This window comes from Quercus lobata, chromosome 7 (genome assembly GCF_001633185.2).
Source record: "Quercus lobata isolate SW786 chromosome 7, ValleyOak3.0 Primary Assembly, whole genome shotgun sequence".
NCBI lineage: Eukaryota > Viridiplantae > Streptophyta > Magnoliopsida > Fagales > Fagaceae > Quercus > Quercus lobata.
Genome location: NC_044910.1, coordinates 40,873,886 through 40,888,017, shown reverse-complemented (window position 1 = coordinate 40,888,017; position 14,132 = coordinate 40,873,886). Strand labels below are relative to the sequence as shown.

General features: G+C 35.6%; 2 protein-coding genes across 5 annotated transcripts; one reads left to right on the top strand and one right to left on the bottom strand.

The window, feature by feature from the left end:
- Positions 1 to 3,293: 3,293 nt before the first annotated feature.
- On the bottom strand, positions 3,294 to 13,070 carry LOC115953339 (probable 3-deoxy-D-manno-octulosonic acid transferase, mitochondrial). 4 transcript variants are annotated; one of them, XM_031070948.1, is made up of 13 exons: positions 12,697 to 12,994; positions 12,472 to 12,565; positions 12,158 to 12,200; positions 11,303 to 11,425; positions 10,896 to 11,015; positions 10,747 to 10,825; positions 10,377 to 10,493; positions 9,691 to 9,788; positions 9,113 to 9,203; positions 6,836 to 6,955; positions 6,676 to 6,746; positions 4,986 to 5,855; positions 3,294 to 4,106 (listed from the first exon to the last, which is right to left on the bottom strand). In XM_031070948.1, the coding sequence occupies exons 1-12, from the start codon at positions 12,899 to 12,901 to the stop codon at positions 5,682 to 5,684; spliced, it is 1,335 nt and encodes a 444-aa protein (XP_030926808.1). In that variant the 5' UTR covers positions 12,902 to 12,994; the 3' UTR covers positions 3,294 to 4,106; positions 4,986 to 5,681. The 4 variants fall into 4 exon arrangements, with proteins under 4 accessions (XP_030926808.1, XP_030926809.1, XP_030926810.1 ...); XM_031070949.1 differs by lacking the exon at positions 3,294 to 4,106 and having other exon boundaries at positions 5,762 to 6,404; positions 12,697 to 13,063; XM_031070950.1 differs by lacking the exon at positions 3,294 to 4,106 and having other exon boundaries at positions 5,762 to 6,344; positions 12,697 to 13,063.
- On the top strand, positions 3,662 to 4,027 carry LOC115952052 (auxin-responsive protein SAUR71-like). The gene has a single exon (XM_031069143.1). The coding sequence runs from the start codon at positions 3,662 to 3,664 to the stop codon at positions 4,025 to 4,027; it is 366 nt and encodes a 121-aa protein (XP_030925003.1).
- Positions 13,071 to 14,132: the final 1,062 nt, after the last annotated feature.

Genomic DNA, 14,132 nt, shown 5'->3' with positions numbered 1-14,132 from the left:
CTTGGTGTAGGTGAGATTGGATCCTAGTCTCTTATTCATTGATAATACCATTAAGTTTCTTTTTAGTGTAAATGAAATTTGAGCCAAGTACCTTATTCGTTCTATGATGATTGGTGTGTGGGTTTTTTTTTTTAATAATAATTTTTTAGTATTGGTGAGATTCAATTCTAGAGATCTTATTTTAATATCAAGTTTAGACATTAATAGTTTTTAGTTAAATGCCATTTCATATCTCAACTGTCTATTTCACACGACAACTTGATCTTTCAAACTAAATATTAAGGGAAAGAAAAAGCAACCAAAGACTAAAAAACAAAAAAGTATTTAGTACAAGTACCTGACTCTTGTCCTAGGCACTCACTTGACAAATGACACCAGAGAAATTTTGCTAAAATAAACCAAATTAGTGTATAAGAAATCATAAGTAGGTGAACATTAACATAAAAACTCCCATTAATATCACATGGCTCTTTCTACCAAATATGTCATCTCTAATAAACTTTCGGTCCTAGAAGTTACTCAAAAGTGAAGACAATATGGTAACCATTCTTTGTCTTTGAGGGAACCTCACCATTTTAGATTCTTCTCTCTCTCTCTCTCTCACACATATATACATACACACCCAAAAGGAAAGTCTGATTGTTAAATAAGTAATATATTCTTTATAAAGAAAAAAGTAATTTTGTAAAAAATAGGAGTCGAAGGTCTATGCCTAGGTAAAAGGCTTGATGACCTTGTGTAATTATCTTCCAATACTTAAAAGAAATGTAGTTTTTCAGGTCTTTCAAGGTTGAGAGGGAGTGAGAGTTGTGTATCAAAAAGGAAAAAGTTTACCCTTAAACTAGTTTGAAGGAATTTCCCTCCAATCCACTATTTGATAGTTGAAAAGACTATCTACTTGTATTTTTAATCACAGACATTTTTAATGAGTTAAGTGACTCTTTTTTTTTTTTTTTTTGATGAGAAGCAATGTGACATTCGAGATGACATATTTGGTTGAAAGAGTCATATGATATTAATGGGAGTTCGTATGTTAACATTCACCTGCTTATGATTTCTTTTACACTAATTTGGCTTATTTTAGCAAAATTTCTCTAGTACCATTTGTCAAGTGTGAGTGCCTAGTATAAGAGAGTTGAGTATTTGTAGTAGATACTTTTTTTATTTCTAGCCTTTGGTCAATTTTTCTTGCCCTTAGTATTTGTACTAGACATTAGAGATGACGTTTGTTTTATAATTTGCCACATAATGGATTAGAGGAAATTTTATAATTTGCCACATAATGGATTAGAGGATTTTTTTATTTTTTTATTTTTTTATTTTTTTTAAATCTAAAGAAAAACTTAGTTTATAAAAAGATTACTTGCATGTGACAATTTATGAAACTATCTAAACCGGAGGAATTTTTTCTAATCCATTACGTGACAATTTATAAAACAATCTACACTTATTATTTAAATAAGTTACATGATTCACTAAATAAATTATGCAACTAAAAGTACAAGTGAATGGTTTTATGACGCATTGGGTTAGAGAATTTTTGGAAGTAAACTTTTTCGTAGTTCCTACCATAGTAACTTCTTTTAAGAAATCTACGTGATACAATGTGGAACTTGGGCCTGGCCCAACCAACAAAATCCACCATTTAAGCAAAAAGATGCTTTAAAAATGGGCAATATTTAAGCCCAACTTTATTTTTTTCACGACAACCATTATCATGTAGAGTGCATCAAAACTAAAGCACGATTGGTCACCACCCCAATTCATATTTCCCAACTCAGTGACGAATGACACGTGTGAAACACAGATATTTCAAGTCCTAGTTCGCACACACATGTGATGACATATGAAAGAAGGCAACAGAAAGACAGGTTCCTAACCAAAACATGTCAAGCATTTGTCATAGTCACATAAGTCAATTTCAACGGACGAAATGGAAAATTAGCCATAATTTCCCAACTATCTAGTTAGTAGTTCAGGTTTACAAACTATATTATTTATTAGCATCTCGAGTCTAAAAGACTCGATTTTGGCCTATAAATTGATCATCAAAGACTCGATTTCTATGCTCTAATTACGTCCAATGTGGCATATTTTTTCAGGTGACGATTACATGGAAATCGAGTCTCTAAGACTCGATTTATAACCCTTATAAATAAGAACAAATAGACCATAACATCAGAGGACAACCAGAGAAAAAAAAACCAGAAACAGAAAAGAGAGAGAAGATCGAGATTGGAGAAAAAAAACCATCAGAACATCGGAGAAGATGGATATCGGAGAAAAAAAAATCACCAGAACCCAGGCCGCGTGAGCCCAGGTCGCGTGCAATCTAGGCCGGCGCGCGAGCCCAGGCTGCGTGCGACCTAGGTCGGCGCGCGAGCCCAGGCTACGTGCGACCCAGGTTGCGCGCGACCCAAGCCTTCGCGCGAGCCCAGGCCGCGCGCCAGTGAGGTGAGCTCTCTCTCCCTCTGATCTGAGTCTCTAAGTTTGGGATTGTTGTGTTCTGGGATTTTTGAAATTTTTTTTTGGGTATTTTGGCCGGTACATGATACTTCAAATTTTTTTTTGAAATTTTTTTGGTTTATAAATCGAGCCTTAAAGGCTCGATTTCTAGGTGGTTCCCACGTGGCAAAAAAATTCCACATCAGATATGATTAGACCATGAAAATCGAGTATTTGAGACTCGATTTATAGGCCAAAATCGAGTCTCAAAGACTCGAGATGCTAATAAAAAATATAGTTTTGAAACCTTAACTACTAACTAGATAGTTGGAAAAATTAAATTAGTTACCTGGATTCCCCAATTTCAACTCTAAACTAGGTTTTTATTTATTTATTTACTTAGTGCAGAATAACTACGAGAATATTTACAATATACAGCTTAAATTATAATTACTTTCTCATTATGCACCTGTCACCAGCCGTCACTATGCACTACATTTATTTATTTTTATTTTTGGGGTGTTTGATGGAAGAGAAATGCTATATTTCTAGTTGTTTAGGACTCATTGCCCATTGGTGTATTTATCTAAAGTATGTGAGTTCCAGTTAGCTTAATTAATAAAGTTTCTGATGGTCGAATAGGAGATCTAAGGTTCAGTCTTCACTTACACAAAAAACCGATTAGTGTCTTGATCTGATGATAAAGAGCATAATTATTAAAAGTAAACATCATAAGTTAAAACTCAAAAAAAAAAAAAAAAAAAAAAAAAAAAAAAAAAACCAAGGCAGACCCTCAAGGTTATTACATTGGAGAAAACATTGTCGACATCAATCAAAACATTGTTGGGTTAATCACACATAGATAGAATTAGCTATAACCCAGAAAAAACTAATTGCAATAGTAACGTCACAGACAAGATGACAAGGGAAACCCCCAAAATCCCTCAATAGCATAATGCCAAAATGTATAGTTCTATGCAACGTAACCTACAATTCATGCAGTAACAAAACTTTGACAAAACCTAGTTATCTTAAGTCATTCTTCTAACAGGACACATGATTGAATAACTATGTCTATATGGGATGTTGTCACATGTAAAAGCATAAACTGTATAGGACCTAACTGTAGAGGATATTTCCCTGCTTGATAAATACACCACCATGGGCCATTCTAAGCTCTCAAATACTTCACATGCATACCTGAGACCTCAAAAGAATGGCTTGCATGTGGTGGCAATTTGCCAGAGGCGGAGCAAAGAAACCCCCCCAGGACGTTCCTCCAGGTCACTTGGCTGTAAAAGTGGGAGAAGCTAGCAAGAGGTTTGTTATAAGAGCGGATTACCTGAACCACCCAGTAATTCGACAGTTGCTAGACCAAGCTTATGAAGAGAATGTTCATAACAAGAGTGGCCCTCTTGCCATACCTTGCGATGAGTTTCTTTTTGAAGATATAATCCAGTCCCTTGGAGGCAGTAATAATGAGAGTCAATTCACTTGCCATGGGGCCGTGGAAAAGCTGGGATTGAGCTCATTGAGGGACTCTAGACCACTTCAAGGAATTGCAAGAAAATCAACATGCTAGAGATACAGCTACAACAGTCGGGGAACGAGAAATACAGCAGAGACTGCCTCCTGCTGAACCAGGCTCTGTACATTAAAGACTGACAAGCAGCAGCATTGTTAATCAATTGCTACTCAACAGGTTCATAACATATTACCGAATTATATTGAAATAAAGGATTACAATTTTATGCCTTTCGCTTTTTTTTTTTTTTTTTTGATAGGTAACATATTTATGCCTTTTACATTCAATGAATGTTATTCAGAAGAAAAAAAACATTCAATGAAGGTTAAGATTTTTCATGAGAAATAAACAGCTATTGTGATGCACACAGGAAGACTGGAAGCTACACATATTAGTTACATAGCCATGAGCCATACAATAGAGCAACAACTCAAATCTTTTTCTAATCAATTAGATCACCGTCAAAATTTCTGTGATCAAGTAAAAAAACGAGAAAGAAAACATGTGGGATAAAAAGCTGATAGGGTGCATCAACATTTGCCTATGTTCCCATAAACTTGTTTCTGAGCTGTGAAAATATAGTGTAAACTGAAATATTTTCCAGCTAACCAAAAATTAAGAAAGATGTAAAATCTACAACATAGTTTATAGATTAATCTATACCATGAATTTATATAGGAACCTAAGTGAAAACATGTGACTGGTCACTTGAACTTGCAATAAATGTATAGATCTGTAATATAATCCAAATCTAGAAACAGGTAACTCTAATAGATGCTTTTTTCAATTAATTTTAGTATTTGTATTGAATTAGACATACTGAAAATGCTTAACTCTCAAATTTAAAAAAAAAAAAAAAAAAATTGTAAGTGGTCCCAAACTGAAAAATGGAGGTACTGCATGATCTGTTCTCTTACCAGAACATAAAGAGAAGAAAATTGATTGGCATGTACCAACAGAACTAAAATAGCATTTCTGGAACTGAAATATATATACCAAAAGCAGAATCTATTACCTTCTTCATTATCCAATGTCTTTTAAGCTCCCAAGCTTGCAGTTCTAAAGAGCAGGCAAATCAAAAGGTTCGCTACAGCCAAACCCTTTGACACCAACACCATAATGGATGTGAAAGAGGATTATATCACACCTTGAAGCTTCCAACCACAAATTTCAAAGTACCAAAACTTCTCAAATTACTTAAAAAAGGGAAGAAAATAATTCCCTTATAGTTGTATAATTTTCAAATGCAGCCTTTTGAAGTAGGTAGAGACAAATGAAGAAACAAACTGTCAGTGCAAAAATACATAAATTTCATAGAAACAGATGCAAAAGAATATGTTCTGTACAAGGTATAAAAAAGACATGAGCTGTAATTTGTATTGCATAATTATCTTTCTATTTCACTCAAATCCAGGCTAGATGCAACTTTGGTACAGGGTAACACTTGATTACAACACCACTTAAATTTCTCTTTCACCTTCTCATATGGACAAAAGTTGATGTCCAAATTGAATACACCCACTGAATGAGATTGTATAGATCAGTGTGACTTGAAAGATACAGCTAGAAAGGTTGTGCCTAGTGTGTGAAGAGCCATGACAGGTTCCAGACGCACTAATTAGCATTAAATTGGTAAGTACTTCATTGTTGTAGAATAAAACAGTCTTCACCTTCACATTACTTTTGTTGCATGTCAGTCTTGATTAAGTTTCTAACAGAGAGCCTGATTTAAAACATGGACATTTAGCAGACTCCAAACATTGGCAACAATACCAGTGGACAAAGCACGAAATGCTTGTTTTGCAGCCATGCGGCGTGCTTCTAGAACTTTGGCATCACTGAAGAGCTCCTTGAGCGCTTTCTCGAGCTCTAATTTTCCAGAAACCTGAATGGGCAGTTACAGTTAAAGATCACAAAAAAAATTTAATAAAATTCACAAATGAAAAACTTAAAGAACAATTGATTTTCTGGGAATGTAATGATTCAGATGCCCTTATGGCTAGTTTAGATGAAGGGGGAGGGAGGGGGAGTAGAGTAGAGTTTGCAGGAAATTGTGAATTTCTGGCCAACTCTACTACTTCCCCTTTGTCGAAATTGGCCATTAATAAGATCTAAGAGCTTTCTAGTAAGGAGACCGTATTTGACTGAGCTATCTCATATTATGATTTCAGCATATAGTAGCCCTTATATATTCAGATTGAAGTTCAGCACCAATACAGTTCAAAGTATCTTCTTGAATTATTTCATAACTTTCTCAAAGAATTAACTGAAGCAGGAAATACGTGTGTTTCAATGTCAATAGATCCTCTACTTCCCACTAATTAACTCAGGAACCATCCATGCGGATCACTTCCTTACATCAAAATCCCCCAATCTGGCAAACAAAAATCATCCACAAATATCTAAGTCAACTGAAAAGTTGTAGCCCTGTACGCTACAAACAGAAGATGGAACAAATCATGTTAACAAATAACCTTAAGCCTATGAAGATTAGTACAGACTCAAAAATCAATTGAATACTCACAAGACACCTCATATCTCTTTATTTGTTCTAGATTTTCAGAGCAGAATTATTATTTAATATTGTCGAAACATTATAATCATTTTGGAGATTGAACTACAAAAAGAGTTTGAAAAAATGATCTTAAATAATATATATTAAAATTTGAAATATAAAATATTAACAAGGAGAGAGTTCAGCAAACCTGCAGAACTGACAAAGGATTTAATTGTTGCATTTCTAGTACCATGTGTGAGAAATGCCCAACATGACGACCTGATATAAACAAAAAAGAATAGCTTCTAAAATAGTACCTTAAAACATGACAATTTAACCCAAGAACGTATGAGCGAACAAAAGTTTACCTGTCAAAACAGCACAGCCAGCTGCAGCAGCTTCAAATATGTTATGGCCAGCCAAACCAGAGAAGAAGGAACCTCCAACTACAGCTATTGGAGTTAACCTATACAGGTATCTCAACTCACCTACAAAACAGATTCAAAGAGGACATAGCAATATTATCATTGTGGACCAAATATCCTTTAAATCAAGCATAAAAGCCTACCCATGCAAGGTTTGATATATGCATGGAATGGTGCCTCATAAGGTACTAAGTTCAGTATCATGTTATTGACTTCTATGCAAGCCTCAATTGCAGTCACGACTGCCAATTTCATGAACACCAACAGGCTCAACAAAATGTCTACATTGGCTATTCTTCAAATCTACGTACAGAAAATTGGGGGGGGGGGTGTGGAGTGGAAGAGAGACCCAGGATGACAAAATTCAACCCAGGTCTGTCAAAAACAAAACCAGGCACCAGTTGATATAAATATATGAGAATGGAGCAGACTAAGCTTTCATTGTTCACCTGTGGTGCAGTGTAAGCCTCAAGAGGAGCGGCAGGCATGGGGTACAGAAATGTTTTGATTTATTAAAGAACACAGAACACCAAATACAGTGAAAGCAAATTATATGAAAAATATAAAAGAAAGATCTTCATTCCAAAGCATCTCCCATTATACCTAATATGCAACATAGGATTTGAAATGAAACCTATCCTTCCAGGTGCACAGCATGTGCCCCATGAATGACCCACACTTTTTAAGTGTGAGTTTAGGAGAATTGCTGATGAGAGAAAGTAACTTTGGGGCATTATCCTTGAACATATCCTTTGAAGCAAACATGTAATCCTTGGGAGGTTTGTGACTTACATTTTGGATGATGTATCTAATGGAGAAACAAAGGAAACCCAACAGCAAAACCGGACAAAAGTTGGCTCAACTAATAAACACTCATCATTAATTTGGGGTTTACATGAATAAATCCTAATTCATCAGCTGCTTCAATAAAATGAACCATTTCACTCCTGGTACAATTCATTCTAATGCTCCTTTTGTTTCCACATCAATATATTTTCTAAAAAAAGTTTTCCGGTGTTTAATGCAACTGAAAATGTTAAGTCAACAAAAAAATGTTTTCTATGGTCAACAACTAGTTACACCAAAATGGTGGAAAATGGTTTAAAAATGTAAACCAATTTCCAGAAAAGCCTTGACTTTATCCCTACCACTCTTACCCCTTTCAACTCCTTTATGGTTGATGGTCACTACCATCTCCCTCCACCCCCCCTTCCCCAACTACCAATTGGCCATTGGTTGCCGGCCGTTGCCACCACCAGCTGCCACTCTCCAGCCACCACAACCTATCACTGACAACTAGCTGCCGCCTTCACGGCCATTGAACTCTGGCTGTAACTCAACCTGCCTGCTGCTACCACTCGCCCACCATCATCAATCACCTGCCATTGCTGCCTCCACCACTTTCCTCTCACAACTGTCATCATCATTGGGAATTTTCAGTGTAATCAAAAGTTAGAAAATTATTTTCCAAGTTGCAAACAAACAATGGAAAACAATTCATTTTCTCTGAGACCATTTTTCATTGAGAACATCACCAGTGGGAAAACATTTTACACTAAAGTAAACGAAGCCTTGGTTGAAAGTCGACAACCCATGCTTATTAACTCCCTCATTTAACCCCCAACTAGAGTTCCCCTCAGCTAGGCCCCAAACCATTCACCAAAGTATTAAGTTCTGTTTTGTCCTTTTTTGTCTTCCCATTCATCTGTCTAAACGATCTTATTTGAAGAAACCTTATTTACATCATGTACCATGTGGGAAGTCTCAGTTTTTTGAGATCTTTGTTTGCATATTGTACTTTGATTGGGGGAGGGTGTCGTTTAGTTCCATTTTTTTGAATTTTTGGACCTAATGAGTGTCCATTTGTAATTCTTTAAGGGCAACTGCATTTGAGTGTACCTTCTTTCTAATAAATTATTCTCTTATCCAAAAAATCAAGTATGTACCAATCATGCAACTCTCTAAAAGCATCTTACTTCATCTAGTATGCTTCAAATCTATGAGCTACATACTAATAATTAATCTTACACATGGTTAGGTCTGGATAATGGAGAAATTGCTGTAGACTTCAAAAGCATCTTGACTAAAATGGTGTTTTAAGGTAAAGCAACATGGGTGAGATGCTTTCAATTCTTGGAGCACTTTTCACAGAAGTAAACATGCATTGTAGGGAAAAAGTAAAAGACAACAAAAGAAGTAGAGGAGAAAGAAAATACAAACCTAATGTGTCCACAACGTATATATTAGTTCCTGGCTTAAGGTTCTCCTGTCGAGACCTCAAAGCTACATTTTGCCCTGCTTTCTGCAATTCCTGCACCATTTAAGGCAAACGCATCACACACACAGAGAAAGGTATGTTAAGGTGTAGACTCAGATGTGATAGATCCAATGCAGCTATGCATTAGAATATTAACTAAATTAGAAAAAGAAAAAAAAAGTTATTCTATTTTGAAAAAGATAAAATCTAACCCATGTGGACCATAAATTCAAGAAGAATACACATGTTACTAATACCATGAAAACTTCTAAAATAGATTTCCAAATTGCATTACATTATGTATCTACACATTGGTAATCAATTGCACATGATTACTTTTACAACCCAGATTGTTAATGTCTTTCAAATACTGTTTAATGATTACTGTACTACCATGAACTCAAGTAGTATCTGGGTTTAGAAATTTCATCCATCTCTTATAACAAGATTGTTGGGAACTTATTATGAATGACCACCAGGAGCAATTATAAAGAGGGGAACTACAATCATATTGTTAACTGGCTTTGCATCAGAACCATACTTGAGCAATTTCTAGTCCATGTTGTGGATTGCGAGGCACAAGTATAGTGACTATATCTGGATGCATTTCCGTGAGCACTCTATGAACTCCTAGCATTACTGCAGAGAGAACCAATGGCACTTCAGCTTTTATTTTCAACAAGTAAAGAAAACTAAAACAACAATAAAAGTTAAAGGAAACTGAAGACCACTATAATACATCTATATGTTATGCCCCAGAGATATTAATATTGAATCTGTTAAAGTTGAACATGGTAACTAAACAAAAAGAAGTCAAACGTCAAGAACAATTAGTTACTTCATTTTGGGTGGATTTGTTCTACTTTCCCAAAAAATGGACCTACAAAATATGAAAAGAAAAAAAAATGAAGGCAGCAATTTGAAAAATTGGCAGGTAATACAAATTGAGTAGATAGAACACGTTGACATTTTTGCAATGAGAAAAAAATTCTATCCTTAGTGACATCAAACTACCCTAATATGTCAATTGTACCAGTTGCATTACTATCATGGACTCCTAGACTTATAAGTTAAATCAAACTTTTATAAACCAACACAGCTATTAATGTGGTATAATAACACCACAAAATGGAGGTGAGGTCTTTACATAAATTTGACTGAAAAAGGACAAATGAATTTAGGTCACTGTACTATGTTAGTATTGGAAGCAAATGACTGGGAACTGACTTTCTTCTTCACCCCTATGTATGGAAGAGGCCATCCAAACCTGCCTGTGGGCAAGCTGTAACTTCAGATCCTGTATGCTTCTTAACTCTCCCTCTGAAGCATCAAATTCTTCTACCGCTGAATGGAAAGAATACAACACCAAATTAAGATAGACTATATTCATCTTCTTCAACTACTTTCAAAATTTAATTATTGGAAAATTGCAAAAGATAAAATAAGGGATTCAAATGGTAGCAACTGAATTATCAAAAGTACTTCAAAAGAAGTATAGTCCAACAATAATCAATAAAAAAAATTAGGGGAAGACCACTTTTAAAAATCAACATTTAAAAATACTAAATGGATTTCAACTCATATTTGATGAGCATACCATATTTTAGGTCACCGGAAAATTTTATGATATAAGGAGAGGCTTGTAGTAGTTGGAAGTGGATCGCTTGCATAGTGCTCTGTGTCATACAACAAGATCAGCAACAATGGAATACAAATTACTGTCATTAAAAATAACGGAATACATACCAAGGGGACAATCAAAGAAAACTTTGACAGCATCAACGAAATCATTGGAAGAAGCAATGGTCCTGAAAATTTTTTAAAGGATTTTGAAGACATTCGAGCATTCAACAATGCCAGCACTATCTGAAAAGCAAATAGATGGGAATAAGTTAAGAGAATCACACAAGGTAACTGAGAATGCCTGCTTTAATTACAGAGATGCATGCATGTGTGTCTATATATATATATATATATATCATGAAAGGCATATGATCTCAAAAATGACTTTGTAAGATACGCAATTATGCACACATATAGAATAACGTTGCTCAAGAAAAACACAATATCTTTAAACAAATAAAGGGTGGTCCTAGATCTAATTGAAGAAAATAAACATATATTACATGTGTGAATATGAAGGACTAACTTACACCATTTTCTGAGGCACCCATAATAAGATTTGGCCATAGTTCACTCTCTATTAGGATGATTGCATTTGGCTTCCAATAGTCAAGGAAAGCACCCACTGCAGAAGGAGTATCAAGTGGGGCAAACTGGTTCAACCAGAAAGTTTGAGCACATTAAAACAAATGTTACATCAATTTTTGGTTAAGCTAAAGCGAACAAGTAATGCATTAAAGCTTAAGACATAGACATCAAATGCAGTCACAAACAAAATTTTCAAGCCATGTTGCCGTTAAAGCCCTAACTTAAATAGGCAGCAGTAGCAAGAAGCAGGACACCAAAACCTAGCAAGAAAAGCTCCCTGTGCAGCCACAGCTACCAAGCTATTTTGATAGAATGGCTCAGAAACTAGCTTAAAAGGCATTGGTGTTAATATTGTTCCCATTCAACCTTGAAGTTTCTATAGATCCTTTTATTTCATTTGGAAGATAGAAATTTTTTTTTAAAGGTCTACTAACAGAAAAATTAAGGCTGAAGCAGCATCACCATTAAGTTCTAATTATTTCAATAATAACATCATGTGAAGTCAACAGTTTTCTGGGTTTTGACCATCATAGCAGTTGAAAATATCAAGAAGCTAAACAGCATGGTGAAACATGCAGTTCTAAGCAACCCGATGCTTTATGGCCAACAAGAACAAGACATGTTATGCTACTTCTTACTTAAGCAAAGCAATGAAATGCCACCGACTTGTCAAGTCACATAAGAACAGAAATGTATTACAGAATAATCTATAGAAATATCAAAATGAATCTGCACAAATTCAATTTTTCATAGTGAAGAGAACAAAGTAAATGTCGACTTAATATCCCGAAGAGTACCTGATATATGACACCACTTGGAAGCCGTTTACTTATTACTTCGCTGCACCAATAAAGGGAATTCATAAATTTAAGTACACAAAGGTCAGTCACGCTTATTAGTGCGGTTCTTCATGTTAGATTAAATTATTGAACTCGCCATTTCCTAACGGCTTAATAGCTAATTCATCACTTCAAATATGCAAATCAAGAACAATCCCTAGGAAATTTATTTGGACTTTATAAGCTTTAATTAAATGGCACTCTACCAAATCAAATTCACAATAATAAGCTACAATTAATAAATTTTTTTTAAAAAAACCATAATTTCTTACAATGCAGACACTGTTGTAGTAGTCATCAAAACGTTCACATCAGGCCTCTGCTTCATGCACTCTTTGATTATCGGAATCGCCGTAATTCCTTCACCTACAATTTCAAATTCCAAATTTATAGTAGTATGGTAATTTGATAAACCTTTAATTTTGACAGAACCTAATACAATTTTTCAACAACTCATTGAGCAGCAGCATATAGAGAGTTTGAGAAGTTAGGGGAACCTAGAGAGACGGCGTGGAACCAGAGGAGTGGGCCGGTGGGCCGAGAGAGAGAAGGAAGGCCCAATCGCTCGGTCCAGCGGAGAGAGTGTTCGCGGCCACGAAGTCTGCGCCACCGTAGGTGAAGATTCACCACCGGCTCTGCACCGTAGCTCACTGCTCTGTATATTCTGTACGCTAACTTTCCTGCTGCCTCCGTTGCCGCCATTTCTCTATTCTCAAATGAGTCAAATTCAATTTTTTTTTTTCCCCAAAATTGTGTTTTTGATCTGAATGAGTGAGAGTGTGACAGAGTGTGTGTGGGGGTGTGGGTATAAAAAAAATTGGGTGGGCTCGGTGGGCCAAGGGGGAAGTTGCCTGAATGGGGCCTACTAGCCAAATCAACTTTAATTTACAATTTACACTCACCTTCGTTATCTGATTTTATTTTATGTTTTGGTGAAGTAAAACATTTTTGTGCATAATACCACAAATTGGAAATAACCATTGGGGTCTCATTCTCAATCTTGATTGTTATGAGAGAGAGGGTGGGTGGGTTGGGTGATTTTGTAGGATATTAGTTAGGGTAAAATACAATTAACACTCTTGAAATTTGAGTTAACATCAGTCGGGTTCAAAATTTTTCAAAACTAATCAATTTGATCCTCAATTAGTCTGTCCTCTGCCACCTTAGGCAAGCTTGCAATGAACCGAAATGTGAGAGGCAAGGAAAGGCAAAAAAGAAAAAAAGGCAGCTTTCAGCAGACACAAGCTCTTGAGACTTGACACTGACACTAGGAAGCTTGCCCCTTGAGACTAGGTCCTTCATTTGGAACTTCCCTTTTCCTTTCCACATTTAGGGTCTGTTTGAATATAACTTATTTTGCTGAAACTGAAAACTGAAAACTGAAAACTGAAAACACTATAGCAAAATAATTTTTTAAATGTATGAATAGTACCGTGAGACCCATTTTTAATTAAAATTTAGGTAAAAAAAGATGTTTGTGGGTCCCGTGAACAGTGCACAGGACCCACAAACAGTGCTATTTCAGACCAATATGTGGCCGTCCAAGTGCTAGTGGGTCCCGTGCACTGTGCACGGGACCCACTGGCAGGTTTGTCCCCCACATGAAACCAACTTCAAGTAAAAAAAAAAAAAGGACAAAACGTGAAGGAGAAAAACGCAACGTGGATAAGTGCAATCCAAACATGCACTTAAATTTCTCGTTGCTTTCAATCACTATGAGAGAGAGAAGAAAAATGAATAACAATTTAGAGTTCAAATTGGTCAATTTTGAAAAATCTTGGACATGATTGACATTAACCTAAACCTCAAGGAGGTCAACTGTATTTTACCTTATTAGTTAATTAACTTATACTTTGTTCTAGGCTTGTTTAGACCATAAATTTATAAATATTAAAAAAAAAAATGGTATCCTTAGAGAGATGTTCTTGCAATC

Excerpts from the sequence above, each read along its gene's own strand:
- LOC115952052 (XM_031069143.1), top strand. The coding sequence starts at position 3,662 with ATGGCTTGCATGTGGTGGCAATTTGCCAGAGGCGGAGCAAAGAAACCC.
- LOC115953339 (XM_031070948.1), bottom strand. The coding sequence starts at position 12,901 with ATGGCGGCAACGGAGGCAGCAGGAAAGTTAGCGTACAGAATATACAGA. Across the intron at positions 12,201-12,471 it reads ACTACAACAGTGTCTGCATT|CGAAGTAATAAGTAAACGGC; the intron begins GTAAGAAATTAT and ends TTATTGGTGCAG. Across the intron at positions 9,204-9,690 it reads ATGGACTAGAAATTGCTCAA|GAATTGCAGAAAGCAGGGCA; the intron begins GTATGGTTCTGA and ends TAAATGGTGCAG.